General features: G+C 51.3%; 1 protein-coding gene across 1 annotated transcript; it reads right to left on the bottom strand.

The window, feature by feature from the left end:
* Positions 1-738: 738 nt before the first annotated feature.
* On the bottom strand, positions 739-15,612 carry Elavl3 (ELAV like RNA binding protein 3). The gene is made up of 7 exons (XM_076857677.2): positions 15,541-15,612; positions 8,544-8,760; positions 8,209-8,312; positions 4,717-4,870; positions 4,353-4,578; positions 3,452-3,490; positions 739-1,069 (listed from the first exon to the last, which is right to left on the bottom strand). Exons 1-7 carry the CDS (start codon positions 15,610-15,612, stop codon positions 739-741), a joined length of 1,143 nt encoding a protein of 380 aa, XP_076713792.1.
* Positions 15,613-15,624: the final 12 nt, after the last annotated feature.

The following is a 15,624-nucleotide window of genomic DNA, read 5'->3' as shown; positions in this document are numbered from 1 at the left end:
GTGTGTGGCCCTGTGGACTCCCGGCCCCTCAGCCCTGCTCCCCACACCCCTGCCCCAGTTGGTAAACATAACCTGCCAAAATAGTTTCTTTTTTTTTTTTTTGTCTTTTTTTGTGATTTTTTTTTTTCAAGTTCAAGAATCCCCAGTAAAAATTCTCCACGAGGTCTTTTTCCCTTTTTACAAAAATAGAGTTTTTCTTCCCCTCCCACCCTCCCCTGTTTTTCATTTTGTTTCTGCTTCCAGCCCCGCCCCCTGCTCCCCGAATTCCACCCAGGGGCTCTGGGGGGCTGGGAATGCCCACACCCCTCTTCATGTTTCACTTTTTTGGGGATTTTTAAACCTGTTCCCTCCCCTCTCTCTCCAGGCCCACCGACGTATTGGGAAGCCTGGGCAAGGGGGCCTGAGAGGGCACCCCACGTCCCCCAAGCCATCCCATGGAGGGGGGACCGGGGGGCTCGTCTCTGCTTTCTTTTTAACCGAGAAAAGAAACAATAACCTTCACCATGAACCAAACCAAGACGAGAGAGTGAACAGCCCAGCCTGGGATGGGGGGGCAGGGAGAGCGGAGTGGGGGACCCCCGGGCACCCCCTCCCCTGCAGACCCTCCTGCTCCCCGAGTGCTCACCCTGTGGCTTCGTAGGGCTGTGGGTCTGCCTGGGCTCTCTCTCTCGGGCCCCTCCTCTCTCTCTCTCTCTCTCTCTCTCTCTCTGCTGCCCGGGGCGGGGGCGGCGGGGCAGCTCAGGCCTTGTGCTGTTTGCTGGTCTTGAAGGACACCTGCAGCACGCGCTCGCCCAGGCGGTAGCCGTTGAGGCTGGCGATGGCCATGGCTGCCTCATCATAGTTGGTCATGGTGACGAAGCCGAAGCCCTTGCATTTGTTGGTGGTGAAATCGCGAATGACCTTGACATTGGTGACTGCCCCAAAGGGCCCAAACAGCTGCCACAGCACGCTCTCATCGGCCTCCGGAGACAGGTTGTACACGAAGATGCACCAGCCGGCACCGGCTGCGCCCCCCGACAGGCCCACGCCCGCCAGGCCACTCATGCCATCGATGGCGATCGGCGAGAACCTGGCGATGAGCGACAGGGGACTACTTTGGGGGTCACGCGGGCTCTGCCCTGATCCCCAGCATGCCTCCGACCCCGCCGGGACCATGGGATGCCCTGGTGCCACTGGGACTCTTCACTGGGCCTGCTGTGTGTTTGATCCTGTGCTGTCCTGACCTTGCAGTGACCCTATGGCCTCTGACTCTGACCTGGAGACACCAGCTCTGATTTCAAACTTGTCTGGGCCTCAGACCCTCCCTGAACATTAGGCTGAACCAACCCATGATCTGCTGCATCTGTAGCAACCCCAGGACCAGTTAGGGTCAACGGTCGCTGCCTCCCTTCCCTCAGTCCATCCTCCCACCCAACTTCTTCCCTCGCCCTAACTCTGATTCCATTCTGATACTACCTCGGGCAACTCTGCCCCCATTTCCCCACCCCCCAGGCACCCTGGCACCCTCACCTGGCTGAAGACCCACTTTGGAAGAACAGGACTGAGTGCTGGCACATGAACACAGGGGGTTCAGAGCCTCTCCTCCATCTCAGCATAGATAGCACCCCCTCAAGGTGGCCTCCTATGTCTCCATAAAGTGGCCCACCTCCTCATCCTTCTGCCCCTTTCCAGCATTTTCCTACTCAAATCATATGCAGTGGTCCCCTTATCCAGAGTTTTACCTCCTGCAGTTTCAGTTACCTGTAGTCAATCTTATTTTGAAAATACTAAGCAGGAAATTCCAGAAGTAAACAACTCAGAAATTTTAAATTGCACACTGTTCTGAGTAGCAAGGTGAAATCTCATCCTGTCTTGCCCAGGATGTGATTTATCTCTGCCCAGTGTATCCACACTGTATATACTACCCACCCAATAGTCACTTAATAAACCATATCAGGTATCAGATCAGCTTTCTTAACATTGCAGTACTTGTGTTCAAGTAATGCTTTTTTTTCTTAATGACCTCAAAGTGTAAGAGTAGTGACATTGCAATTCAGATATGCCAAAGAGAAATGATAAAGTTTCTTTAAGCAAAAAGGTGAAACTTCTCAACTTAAAGAAAAGAGAAAAAAAAAAAAAAAAAAAAACACTGCTGAGGTTGCTAAGATCTATGCTAAAAACAAATCTATCCATGAAATTGTGCTAATTTTTCTGTAGCATCTCACACTACAAAAGTCACAACCTCAGAGTGTAAATAGTTGTTAAGTGAAAACATTCCATGGTATCCCTATGTATGGGAAAACAAGGGCCATATGGGGTTCAGCATTATTCATGGTTCCAGGCTGCTTCTACTCCCAGGGGATAAGGGGGATAGCTGAACTATTATCAACTCCACATTCTTCTGCTAGAATCTACTCCCTGGCATGCTACAGCCGTAGAACAGCACCCAGGAGATATTCAGGAGGTGTTTAAGTGAATTAATGAAACACTCTCGAGGTCCTTAAGAAATGAACTACCAAAAGGACAAAATTGCCTCCCTGGCATTCTTCCTGTCCCCAACCTTCAGAATTAAATCACTCAGCTTTTGGTGGCGAGGGTAGGAGGGACCCTAAGAGCTGGACCATTTACCCCTGACTGCCTGGGCCTTTGCCCAGCCTGCTCCTGCTTCCAGGGACTCCACTACCCGGCCTCCGTACTAAGGCCACCTAGAGGGCTGGGGTCTCTGCTGGTCCATGCCCCTCATGCCGTCCGTGCACAGTCCTGATCTCTGTCTCTGCATCAGTCCTGCTCATTTTCCAATCTCTTTCTCCGCTAGACTAAGGTCAGGAACAACAGTAACAGTAGTCGTCAGATGGCCACCTTTTATTGAGTAGCTCACTATGTGCTGAGCACCAGCTCAGCGTCACTTCACCTCCAGAGGGACAAGGTCTGACCCCAACACACTAGTCTCCCACCCCAAGGCAAGTGCCCACCTCTCAGCATGCCCTGGGCGGCCTGTTGAGCAATGACCATGGGGACTTCCACAGATCAGTGGTGCAGGGGCCACAGGTCTACCCCAACTTTGGAGCAGGAGGGGGTCATTCTGGGACCCTTGACGCATATGATCAACAGTGGCCAGTGGATCCCGGGGACTTCATGTGGGGCCAGGGGGTGAGCTCGTCCCCAGGCAGCTCTGCTTGCCTTTCATTGGAATGGGAAGAAAAAACGGGAGGGCGCGGGCCACCCCCTGGACCCACACTCCAGAGCAGCTCTGTGAACACTGACAGCCCCCGAGAGGCAGGGAGGTCCCGAGGGTCAGAACCGGGGTCTGCCTGGTGTCAATCTCTTAGTGGCCATGCTGTTCCTAAGCACAAGCAGACAAGGCTACGCTGGTGGTCCTGGGGCAAAGTGCGGTGGGGTAGGGGTACAGCCGGGCAGGGGTCCAAGGAGGGAGGGTGAGGGGATGGGGGCAGTGGGGCGGGGGCACTGTTACCTCTTGACTCCGTAGGCCATGTTGAGTAAATTGTCCAGCCTGTGGAGGCAGAAGTGGTGGTCAGAGGTGGCCACTGGACACACCCCGCTGTAGTGACGCCACAGGCTGGCCTGTCCTCCCCACCCCCACCAGGCCAGCCTGTGGCAGAGCCCTGCCCCCGCCCGATGGCTGTTCCCCGCCCGGCTGGACACCGCCTGGCACGGAGCGGCGGACACTCGGGCACCGCCTCTCGCCTGCCCTACTGCTGCCCGCCCGCCCCGGCGTCCTCATCCTCCCCCTCCCTGCTGGCTGGCGGGTGCTGTCTGGGCCCAGGACTCGGTCTCTCTGGGAAGGATAAATCCTCACAGAGGCAACAATAACAGCATAGTCAACTCTGCTAGAGCACTTGGAGCAGGAGCCACCCAGGGTCCATGAGGAGCTCCCATTGTCCCCCTGTGATGCCTGTCTGTACCTCAGGGTCCTCTTCCATAAAAAGAGGGAAATATAAGTTCTGTTCTCATGAGGCTGCTGTGCCTCCGGCAACTCAGAAGGCTGAGGCAGGAGGACTACAAGTTCAAGACCAGCCTCAGCAACTCACCTAGACCTTGTCTCAAAATAAAAAATAAAAAGGGCTGGGGATGTGGCTCAGTGGTTAAGCACCCCTGGGTTCAATCCCCAGGTATCAGAAAGAAAGAAAGAGGCTGGGAAGAGCTCCTGGGTTCAAGTTCCAGTACCTAATAATGATAATGCCAACAGTGGCCGCAGGGCACGGCTGTGTGGAGCCTGCCCGGGCCTGACACACCCACCTTTCTGCCTGGTCGGCGGCTGGGGGAGTGGGGTTTGGGGTGGGGGCTGCGAGCCGGAGCCCGTGGGGCCTGGGGACCTGGGGACCTGGGGGAGCGGGCGGTGGCCCCAGGCTCACCGGAAGCGCTGCGTCTGGTGGTGCAGGGGGCCTGCGTAGCGCCGGGCCGAGGACTGGTAGAGGTGAGTGAGCAGGGCCTGCCCCGTCTTCTGACTTGGATTATTGGCGAACTTGACCGTGATGGGCTCCGCGGCACCCAGCGGCTTCTGCCCGTTCAGTCCTTTGATGGCCTCCTCGGCCTCGATCCTCTTGTCAAAGCGGATGAATCCCACACCCCGAGAGACACCTGCCAGGGGTGAGGGCGCCAGTCAGGAGTCCCACCGAGCCATCTCTCGCCCCGCCATTCATGGTTGCTCCGCTTTGCCCCGTGCCCCAGGGCCTTTGCCCCGCTCCCGGGTCAGGTGCACCCTCCGCGCAGCCTGACCTGTGACCTGGTCCACCAGGATGCGAGAGGTGATGATGCGACCGTACTGGGAGAAGAGCTGCTCCATCTCTTTCTGGCTCATGGTCTTGGGGAGCCCGCTGACGTACAGGTTGGCATCCCGGATGGATGCGGAACTGGGTCTGGCATAGGACACCTGGGGGGGGCATCGGATGGACAGTTAGGAAAGGTCCATTTCACAGAGCTGCGGAGACACCTCTCTAGTGTCACTGTGGGGCCAGGTGGCACGGGGGAGGGGCGTGGCTGTGGCTGTCCCTACGGGGTTTCAGGGAGAGTGGGGAACAGGAAACTGTCACCTGAGGACGTCAGGATTGCCCCGCGGCTCGGGTCACAAGTCCTCTGGGGACCTGCGTGCATACTCATTACCCCATCAACAAACTTTGATTTTTCCCTCTCCCTTGGAGAGTGGGCCCCTCACTACGCTGGGCTCCTGGGGTCATTCAGGTCTTTGGCTCCCAGCTCCACGCCGACTCCCAGGTGTTCCCCAACAAAGTCCTTGCCCCTGATCTGTAGACTTCTGGGGCACCCGGAGGCAGAGGGTGACAGAGGGGTCTCACAGGTGCCCATGCTCAGCATGGCTGCACTGGCTTGGGAGTGCCCCCAACCTTGGGTGACCCAAGTGACGGCAGTTCTGTCCTCCTGATGCTCAAGTCTCCAGCCTTGGGTGTCTCAACACCTCTCTGTCCTTCACTCTTTGAATCCACCATAAACCCTGTTGGCTGCACCTTCCTAATTATCTGGAATCTGCACACTCCCTACTTCCACCCTAGCCCAGCTCCACCATGGACCTGTGTTCAACCTTCAGTATGTTCCCCCAACAGCAGCCAGAGGGCGCCTGTGAACACTTGAGCCCCGTCAATTCCCTCCTCCACACAGAACCCTCCATGGCTCCCACCTTCCTCAGCATTAAAGCATTAAATTTCTTCCTGTAGCCCACAAGGCCTTGCGCACTCTGCCCTATCACTAATCTGCCTCCATCTCCCCCACTCCTCCCCTTGTTTGCTCTGATCTAAGGACACAGTGTTCTCCATTTTTCTCAAATACACCCGCCAGTTCCAGCCTCATGCTCTTCTCTCTGCCTGGAATGCTCTTCCCTCTCCTTCTTCTCCAGGTTTCAGCTGAAACACGCTCCCTGTCCCCTGCCATCTGAGTATGGTCCCCATCCCCACTTCTAATGCTCTTTCTCAAAGTGCTCTTCTCAGCTGTGAGTTACACATGTTGGTCCTGTCATTCAAGTCGAGTCATTAATCAGGGTCCAGCTCAACACTGAAACTCTCTCAGCTGTTTTGAAAATGGTGGACGCGTACATTATTTTCCTGAAACAGTGGTGAGTATTGTGAAGTGGGGGAAAGAAAAGTCCATTTACAAAGCGTCAGCACTGTGTGACCCCGTCTCACTGCGTGTTTATCCGTGTCCTGGAGCCGTGGCCTGGAGGCCCCGCCCCCGAAGGCTCACAGGATGACCTGCCACTGTGGGGCTCCCCTCCCCCTTATTTCTGCTGATCTCTACTTTCTATTTCTTCTAAATCAACATCTGCTTAGGGAGTCACTGTCAAGGGTCTGGCTATTGTTGGGGGCAGTGAGTGGTGAAGGTGTATGGCTTCATTGAAAATAACTAATTTAAAAAATGAGGGCTGGGGATAGAGCTCTGTTGGCAGAGTGCCTGCCTCGAATGCCCAAGGCCCCGGGTTCAATCCCCAGCACCACAAAAAACAAAACAAAACAAAAAACCCGTAAGAATAAACAAACAAAAAACAAATGAAGTGAGTCTGGGTGCGGGAGGGTGCGGGTGGGCCGAGGGGCTGGATTCTGATTACTGCAGTTGCATGCACCTGGGGTCCTCTAGCAACAGACACATGGGCCACTGTCATTTCCACAATAGTAACTTTTAAAGTCATAGTTGTGGAGCTGGGGCTGTGGCTGGGTGGCAGAGCGCTGGCCTAGCTTGTGAGAGGCCCTGGGTTCCACCTCCAGCACTGCAAATAAATAGGCAAATAATATATGAAAACTGAAAAATCACAGCCACGAATTTGAGGGCTTTCTCTCTCTCCCGCAGGGCTGGGAGCTTTGGAGGGCGAGGTTAACTCATGGATCAGCTTTGAGGGGAGAAGAGGGGCTTGAGCTTCGGGGTAGGTGCTGGGGTCTGGGATTCTCTGAGGCACAAAATAGGTCTGATGGGCCTTCCTAGTCTCTACAGCCTGGGCTCCCCGAGGGCAGGCAGAGGTGGGCCAAAGTCCTCCCAGGATGGGACCTGGCACATGAGGCCCTCAAAACACTGGTCCAAGTCTTCCGGGGCGACCAGTCAGACCCAAGTTCACAGGATTGTCACGCAGGCAGGGACACACACAGGGACCCACAGGAGGCCAAGAAGCACCGCCCTGCATGGCACAGGGACAAACCAGCAGGAGGCTGTCACAAGGCCATCCCCATATTCATGATGACACAGGAGGCTTCAAGAACTACAGTAAGAGTCAACGAATGACATGCCAGTCGCCCACCGTACAAGCACACGATGTTGCACACTTTCTACCCCAACACAGGGCGCAGGTAGACACACCCACACAATGTCACCACGACAGACACCCGTGGTGCCCTACCGGATCACTGTGGGAGCTGCAGTATGTCACTAAGCACCTGTCACGATGACACCAGATCTACAGACCCCCGGGGGCCACTGCAGGTCTTCACCACCAAGACCAATGATGGCAGCCACTTGACTGATACCATGTCACAGCCACCACATCACTAACCTGTTTCATGGCTCCGGGTGATACTCACAGACGTGTACAAACACAGTCGGGTCACTAGGGTCCACCCTCATGCCCCCAGGGACTCTAAGCCAGTTGGCCATGGAGAGGCCTTTGGGTCATGACCTCATCTCCCCAGCCCCCCAGTGAGGGAGGGCAAGAGATTCCTGTACCTGTTCCCATAGCAAACTGGGGGCCAGATGGGCAGCCCCCACCCACCTCCCCCAGGGTCCAGGAGCAGATTTGCAGGGCGGAGCCCACACACCCCCAGGCGGACTCAGAGAAGGGTTTCCATGGTGATTCCCCCCAAGGGAACCTGGGCTGGTAGGGTCCCAGCTGCAGCTGCTGAGAGTGGAGGCCATGGGGGAGGGGCATCGCACAAAGGTGGGGGAAGGGCCTTCCCTAATCCCACCCTCCCAGACCCTAATTAGGCCCCAGATGGCAGATGGGCCCCCACCCCCATTTCCAGGACAAAGACAGGGAGGGGGCTGCCCAGAGGACCCTGGTTACCCTGCCCCACCTCCAGGCCTGGCTCACTTCCCCAGCCTCCAGAGAAGGTAGGGTTTATATTCTCCCCATTAACAGGTACAGAAACTGAGGCTCAGAGAAGCGAAGGCATCACCAGTGAGCCAATCAGGAAGGAGAGACTCAGGCCTGGCCCCTTGGGGATGGAGGGTGGGCAACGGGAGAACGCGGGAGGGGCGGTGACTGTGAGAATAGACACTGACCTTGATGGTCTTCGTCTGCAATTTGAGGCCGTTGAGGGTGTTGATGGCTTTGTCTGCATCGTTGGGGTCAGAATAGTTCACAAACCCGTAGCCGAGGCTCTGCCCTGTGGCAGGACCAGGGTAATGACCTTCCTGCCCAATGCTGGGGTTTGCCAGTGTCCCCTCAAGCTTAGGCCTGAGAGGCTGACCCTCCCCACCCCAAACCACCTTTTCCTGTCCCCCACGACACCTTCGACCCCAGAGTCCCACTGGCCCCCACTCCTCCTAGGGTAAAACCTGTCCCTTCACACCTCTCTCCTCCCGCCTCCCACCCTCCCACCTGCTAGAAGCCACACCTGTGATCTTGTCCCGAACCAACTTGCAGGACTCGATGTCACCAATGCTGCCGAAGAGACTCTTGAACTCATCCTGGGTCATGTTCTGGGGCAAGTAGTTGACGATGAGGTTGGTCTTGCTGTCATCAGTGGCTCCGTTTGTACCAAGGAGTGGCCCGTTGGGCAGGGCCGGGCCGGCCGGGCCCCCCCCCACCTGAGACTCCATGGCCCCCAGTATCTGCTGGAGACAACAGGTCACACCGGCTCACCGCCCTGTCCCCACACCAGGGGCCATCAGGGACACAGAGGGGCTCAGTGGTCATGGTCAGCCATGTCTGAGGGGACTTGATTATAGCCAGGGGACAAAGTATTATTTGCTTGTGTGTGTACGAACGTGCACAGTACTAGGACCAGACCCCACAAGCAAGGCAAGCACCCTACCACTGAGCTGCACCCCCAGCCCTTTTTAAATTTTATTTTGAGATAGCAAAGGGCCTCACAAAGTTGCTGAGGCTGGCTCCGAACTTGTGACCCCTCTACCTCAGCCTTCCAGGTTACAGCTGCGCACCACCGGGCCCAGCTCCAGCTCCCAACACATTATTCTTTTTTGTTTTGTTTGTTTTAGTTGTAGTTGGACACAATACCTCTATTTTTATCTATTTATTTATGTATATGAGGTGCTGAGGATCGAACTCAGTGCCTCACACCTGCTAGGCAAGTGCTCTACTGCTGAGGCATAACCCCGGCCTGACAGCACATTATTCTTAGTAATTCCTTGTATTTACTGGAAAAAAGCACTGGGGGAAAAAATGAAAACAAAAAACTCTCCTGATGTGATTTTACTGTGAGAAATTTCATGGATACCATCTGCGTTCTGGGGACACAGCTCAGTGGTGGAGCACTTGCCCAGCATGCACAAGGCCCTGGGCCCCACCCCCAGCATCACTGAGTAAATAAATGTCACATACTATGGCTTGGATAAGGTCAGAGCGTGTCCCTCAAAGGTTCACATGCTGAGGTTTGGTTCTTGGTGTGGCAGTGTTGGGGGAGGGACCTTTAAGGGGTGGGGCCTAGTGGGAGGTAATTAGGTCACTGGGGGCATCACCTTTGGAAAGGATTAATGCTATTCTCAAGGGCCCCTAGTTAGTTCTCTCAAAAGTGGTTTGTTTTAGGGTTCAGTGCTGCAGACTGAACTCTCCAACATGTTGAAGCATGAGGGGTTTGCAAGAAAGCAATGCTATAAACCCATGCACTTGGCCTCTTGTATACACAGCTATTTCCCTTTCTGCTTCTCTGTCACGTTGTGACCCAGCCAAGAGCGTCCTCACCAGAGGCTGAATAAATGGGCCTACCCATTCTTGGATTTTCAGCCTCCAAAACTGTGAGCTTCTTTTCTTTATAAGTATCCAGCCTCAGGTATTTTGCTTATAGCAAGAGCAAACAGGCAAATATACTATATATACACATACATATTCCTAAAATCAATCTGTGCATTTTCAGAATGAAATGAATACTTTTCAGAATAAGAAATTTAATATTTTAGGAGCACTGAAGCCTCATAAGCCCCTCCAAGATGTTTATTTTCCTCCTCTTGCCAAAGGTAATTTTGATTCCAAATGTGTTAGTATTTCCTTTGCTTTATGTAGAATTGTTTTATTAGGTATTCACTCCTATAGTTCTTTCACTGAGCTGTTTTGGGTTTGAGGGTTTTGTTATCATTTGTTTCTGGTATAACATAAAGCACCTACAAATAATGGTAGTTTTATTTCTTCATCTCCAGTCTATCTATACCTGTTATTTTTCTTGTCTTATTGCAGGGGCTACAGTGTGATATTGGCTCCCTTATTACTGATGTAAAATGAAATGCTTTAAAAAGAAAGAAAGAGAAAAGAACAAAAACAAAAAAGATAAATGGAACAAACAAATAAAAAATACCAAAAATAAGTAGGAGAAATGCTTTAAACATTTCATGGCTAAACATGATCTTTGCTATGGATTTTTTTCTAGATGACTTTTATCTGGATAATTTTTTTTTTCTTTTTTGGTGTGTGTGTGTGTATGAGTGTGTGTGTGTTGCTGGGGATTGAAACCAGGACCTTGTGCATGGGAGGCAAGCACTCTACCAACTGAGCTATATCACCAGCTTGAATTTTTTTTTAAAAAATTATTTTTAGGTGTAAAAATGCCTTTATTTTTATGTGGAGCTGAGGATCGAACCCGGGTCCCTCCCATGCTAGGCGAGCGCTCTACCGCTGAACCACAATCCCAGCCCTGAATTTTTTTTTTTTTTTTAAACTGGGGATTTAACCCAGGGATGCTTAACTACTGAGCCACTTCCACAGTCCTTTTTTATTATTTTTGAGACAGGGTCTCGTAAAGTTGTTGAAGCTGGTCTGCACCTTGCAATCTTCCTAGCCTCCTGAGTCACTGAGATTACAAGTGTGCACCCGGCTCCCAGCTTGATTAAGAATATTTTCTTCAGGGCTGCAGGTGTAGCTCAGTGGTAGAACACTTGCCTAGCTTGGGCAAGGCCCATTCCCAGCACTGCACACAAAGAAATTTTTTTCTTTTCTTCTAATATCCTAACAAGATTGTTTTGAAGGAATAGATGTTGAATTTTATTGAATTTTTCTATATTGAAATGTGACTTTTTAGCTTTAATGTATTAATACCTCAAATTATGTCAATTGATTTTCCAATATTAAACCAACCTAGGATAAATGAAATTTACTTGATTTTGTTTTCTTTTTTTTCTATTTGGTTGTACTAGGGATCAAATCCAGAGTTATTGTGCATGCTATCCAAGCATTCTACCACTGAGCTATACCCCCAGCTTGTCGAAGTTTTGCAGAGTTCTTTATTTAGTATTTTTTAACAAAAAATACTGAAATGCTATTTTATATGTAATATACACAAATTCTCTCAAATGTAGATATTATTATTTTTTGGATAGATGAGGAAGCTGAGACTCAGAGATGTTACAGAAATTGCTGACGTCACACAGCATCTCAACATTTTAGTAGCACTATAACAAATATGGAGACCTCTCTAGACTTGAGACCATTCTGCCATTCTCCTACTATGGCATATGCCAATCAACCGTGTTAGTATTGGCTCTGACAACTCATTGTATGCCCTTGAATGTGTCCCTTATCCTCTTGAGACTCTGTTTACCTTGCAGCAAACAAAATAATTGATAATGGCTCTCTGAAGAGCCATATGGAGAATTTTAAAGTGGCATCTGTAGGAAATAGTGCTGGGAGCGATTGGTACTATCTATCATGTACACAGGAAGGTAAAGTAGCCAATATTTACTTACATCTCTTATGGCACAGTTGGCAAATAGTTTTTCCTCACTTGAAAACTCAAATTGGTTCAATCCAGCGCCAAAACAAAATAAGATCAAACTGATTGGTCAGGACTTCTTAGAGGAATTAATTTTAAGATTCAGAAGCCATATACAATTTCAGCAGAAAAGGCAGCTGTGATTCCTCAGCAATGTCTGCTGTTGCCACAGAAATAGAAACAACAGCAGGAGCACATCACCTCAGCCATCCCTGGCTCAAGAGGCAATACCATAATTGTCCCCAAATACTGGGCACTCCTGTGTGGCAAGCACTGTGCAAAACACTCTACCTGCAAAAATTTTCTTTTCTTATTCATAATCCTGAGGAGATTCCCTCTCTACTCTAACACAGGAGGAAACGGAGGTTAACAGATAGTTTTAAAATCCCAAAGATCAAGCAGAGTATAAATGGTAGACAAGGGGTTTTCATAAGAATTTCCCCGATCTGAAGTCTGCATTTCCAACTTCCACTGACAACCAAGACTGGTGTCAGCTCTAACATTTCCCAGATGTGTATTCTCAGATATGCCACTTAATATTTCTAGATCTCAGCTCCAGTCTGTTGCAAACTCCAAATTCCAAGCATGGTGGTAGCAGAAGGATCTAAAGTTACATGTGGGGACAGCTGGAAAGCATTCTGGGATTGTGTCTGCCATGGGCGTAATCATTGAAAACGTAAGCAGGTTTGTCATGTCCACCATCTCTGCCTCCTTATACTGTTATTGGTTATCATTCCACTTCACTGAGTGTCTACCATGTGCCAGGCACTGAGGAAAGGACGTTGAGGTATCATTTCATTTATTTTCCCAACAATCTTGAAATACAAGAGACACAGTTGCCATTTTACAGATACGGAAACCGAGCATACAGACATTAGGCGATAGGAATGGGAAACTCGATTTCAAACCTGGACTTGTTAAACTCCAGAGCTGTTTTACAACACTATGGCCATGCCTTGGGGTAGCTCTTGAACTCATGGGTTCAAGCGATTCTCCTGCCTCAGCCTCCAGAGTAGCTGAACTATAGGCACAAACCACAGCATCTGGCTCCCATTTACTCATTTTTTTGGTAGGAGCGTCAAACTGGGGATTGAATCCAGGGGCACTCTACCACTGAGCTCCATCCCCAGCTCTATTTACTTTTAGAGACAGGGTCTCACTGAGTTACCGAGGTTGCCCTCAAAATTGTGATTTTCCTGCCTCAGCTTCCTGAGTCACTGGGATTACAGATGTGTGCCACCGCACCCAGCTCATTCACTCTTTTTTTTTGTACCAGGAATTGGACCCCAGGGATGTTCACCACTGAGCCACATCCCCAGCCTGTTTTATTCTTTATTTTGAGACAGTCTTGCTAAGTTGCTGAGGCTAGCTTTGAATCTGCAATCGTCTTGCCTCAGCCTCCCAAGTTGCTGGGATTATAGGCATGGCCTATGGCACCTAGTTCATTCACTCTTATGAAAAGGATGCCACAGGGCTGGGGAGGTAGCTCAGCGGTAGCGTGCCTGCTTAGCCTGTGTGACAGCCTGGGTTTCATCCCCAGCACAAAAGAAAAAAACAAAAGGATAACACAGATGGTCAACTTCCCTATATCTCCAGTCAACTCAGGGCAACTGCCTGGAAGAGTACTAGGAAGGCATATCCAGGCTCAAAAAGAATATGCATTGGTTGGTTCGCAATGTCTGCCATGGGCTTGGCCTGTGAAGCAGCCCACTCCAGAGCTTGAGCTCACTGCTCTTCTAGAGCAGAGTCATGGAGCAAGAGCCTGCCGGACAAGATTTTTTTTTTTATGCAAAATTTCCTAGTCAATTCTCCCCAAATTGAACATTCTCCTTTCCCCAATCGACCCAAGTGAAAACCAAAACTCTGTGAGTCTCAGGGGCTTGCACAGGATGGAAGCAGTGGACCATAAATTCAGAGCCAGGTTTTGGACCCCAGAGCTCACTCTGAACACAAAGGCTAATAATAAAAATAACAATGACATAAAACTGAGCACCTACTGTATGCCATGCCCTGAGCATTGTCTTTTATTTATTTTATTTTGTGCAGTGCTGGGGATTGAACCCAGGACTTTTCTGAATGCTAGACCTGTACTCTAGCACTGAGCTGCCATGCCAGCTCCTGGGCACTGCTATTAAATAAATGCACTCTGTTGATGAAATCTACTTATTCGATAAAGATTTGCTGAGGGATGCTGTGTGCCAGCTGCTAGCTCCACCCTCTTTACTGTTGCCTTTATAGTCATGTCACTTTTCTGGGCCTCTGTCCCTCCAAGGAAGGTATAGCATCTCCACGAGTGGAGACGCATTCTGAAGTCCCATCCAGGCTCAGCAAGGTGAAGTTCTCTGATAGATTGATGGTATTTGCTGTGGGGGTCCAGTGAGCAATCTGTAGTATATAAGCTGCTGCTTCTGGTACCCAGATCCCAGGTTTTGAAGTCCTCTGTGTGCCAGGTACTGACCATGTGCAGTTTTCATCGACTTCCCACAACCACACTGAAAGGTGGAGACTGTCTGCTCCATTTTTCAGATGGAGAAATGAGGGTCAGTTTCAGGGACCTGTGACTCACCAAGGGTGACAGGAAGAGATGGAGGTGAGGGAGTCAGCATTTGACTCCTGATCTGATGATTGCAGAGTCTACAGGGTTACAGGAGGCTGTCACCACCACTGGTGTTCCCAACTTGGATGACTTAGGAATTGACAGGGAGGGTCAGCCCAGGGCCTTGAGGCCTAGCCCACTAAGCTCACCACCACTCAGGCTCCCTCCCAGCTGTGACAGCTTAGCAGGGCCAGTGTCACATTTCCTTCTCAGCTGCTGAGCCAGCTGAGCTGATAATGGGGATCAGATAGGTGGAGGCCACACCCCTCCTCCTCCCCCCTCCCCCAGTGAATCTGTGGCCTGGGATGACAGTAGCATGTACATCTAGGACTGGTCCACATCAGAAAATGGGGGTGAGGTTAGAAGGGAGAGGGCAGGTCAAAGACTGAGAGGAGAGGTTGACACGGAGGGGACCTTCCTTTCCAGCCTCTCCTGCTCTGCCTCTGCCTCTGAGTTTCTCCTTCCTTTGGTTTCTCTCCCCCTTTCCTCTCCATTTCTCTCTTCTCCACTGCCCCCACTGCAAGCCCTTCTTTGCCCCCTCCCCTTTCTGTCACTCTTTCCAACTCTTTCCTACTATTGCACCATCCATGTGATATAAGGATTTGCCATGAGCACACCTGAGGCCACTCTTTAGAGACCCTCCGGCTTCCAGCCCCTTTGGCCCCCAGCTGTATCCTAGGGCCCCAGTCAGTGACAGATGCCAAGATACTGGCGACAATAGGGCATTGAGTGGCCACACACGGTAAGGCTGGGCCACCACGTGGTGCCAACTGAGCCTCCTACTTCTAGGCCCTTCTCCTTCATGCTGGGCACTCACTGTCTCAATTCATCCTCTCACTTCTCCCAGCGGGACCCTAGTATGTCTCTGCCTTAGAGTATCCCCATTGGTGTGCCCAGGCCTCCAAAAGCCTCCAGGCCCTTGGGTGACCTCTGACCACACCCTCTTCTCCTTTGTGCATTAGTTTCCCTTTTTCTAATGGGGAAACAACATAAGGCCCAGAAAGGGGAAGGAGCCAGCCTTAGGACACACAGCAGGATAGCCAGGCTTGAGTTTCTCAGAGACAGGTGGGCGGGTACCAGGGTCCAAGAGCGGAGAGGCCCGGGCAGGGAGGGAATGCTGAACATCCCCACATCCACTGTGCTGGCCATGACTCGAAAAAG

This window comes from Callospermophilus lateralis, chromosome 1 (assembly GCF_048772815.1).
Source record: "Callospermophilus lateralis isolate mCalLat2 chromosome 1, mCalLat2.hap1, whole genome shotgun sequence".
In the NCBI taxonomy this organism is placed as follows: Eukaryota; Metazoa; Chordata; class Mammalia; order Rodentia; family Sciuridae; genus Callospermophilus; species Callospermophilus lateralis.
The sequence above is the reverse complement of the archived record's forward strand: the minus strand, read 5'-3'. Positions and strand labels throughout refer to the sequence as shown.

Coding starts and splice junctions, on each gene's coding strand:
- Elavl3 (XM_076857677.2), bottom strand. CDS start 15,612: ATGGCCAGCACAGTGGATGTGGGGATGTTCAGCATTCCCTCCCTGCCC. Junction 4,871..8,208: donor TGCAGACGAAGACCATCAAG/GTCAGTGTCTAT, acceptor TGCCCCCCCCAG/GTGTCCTATGCCAGACCCAG. Junction 1,070..3,451: donor ATGGCCTACGGAGTCAAGAG/GTAACAGTGCCC, acceptor GCTCATCGCCAG/GTTCTCGCCGATCGCCATCG.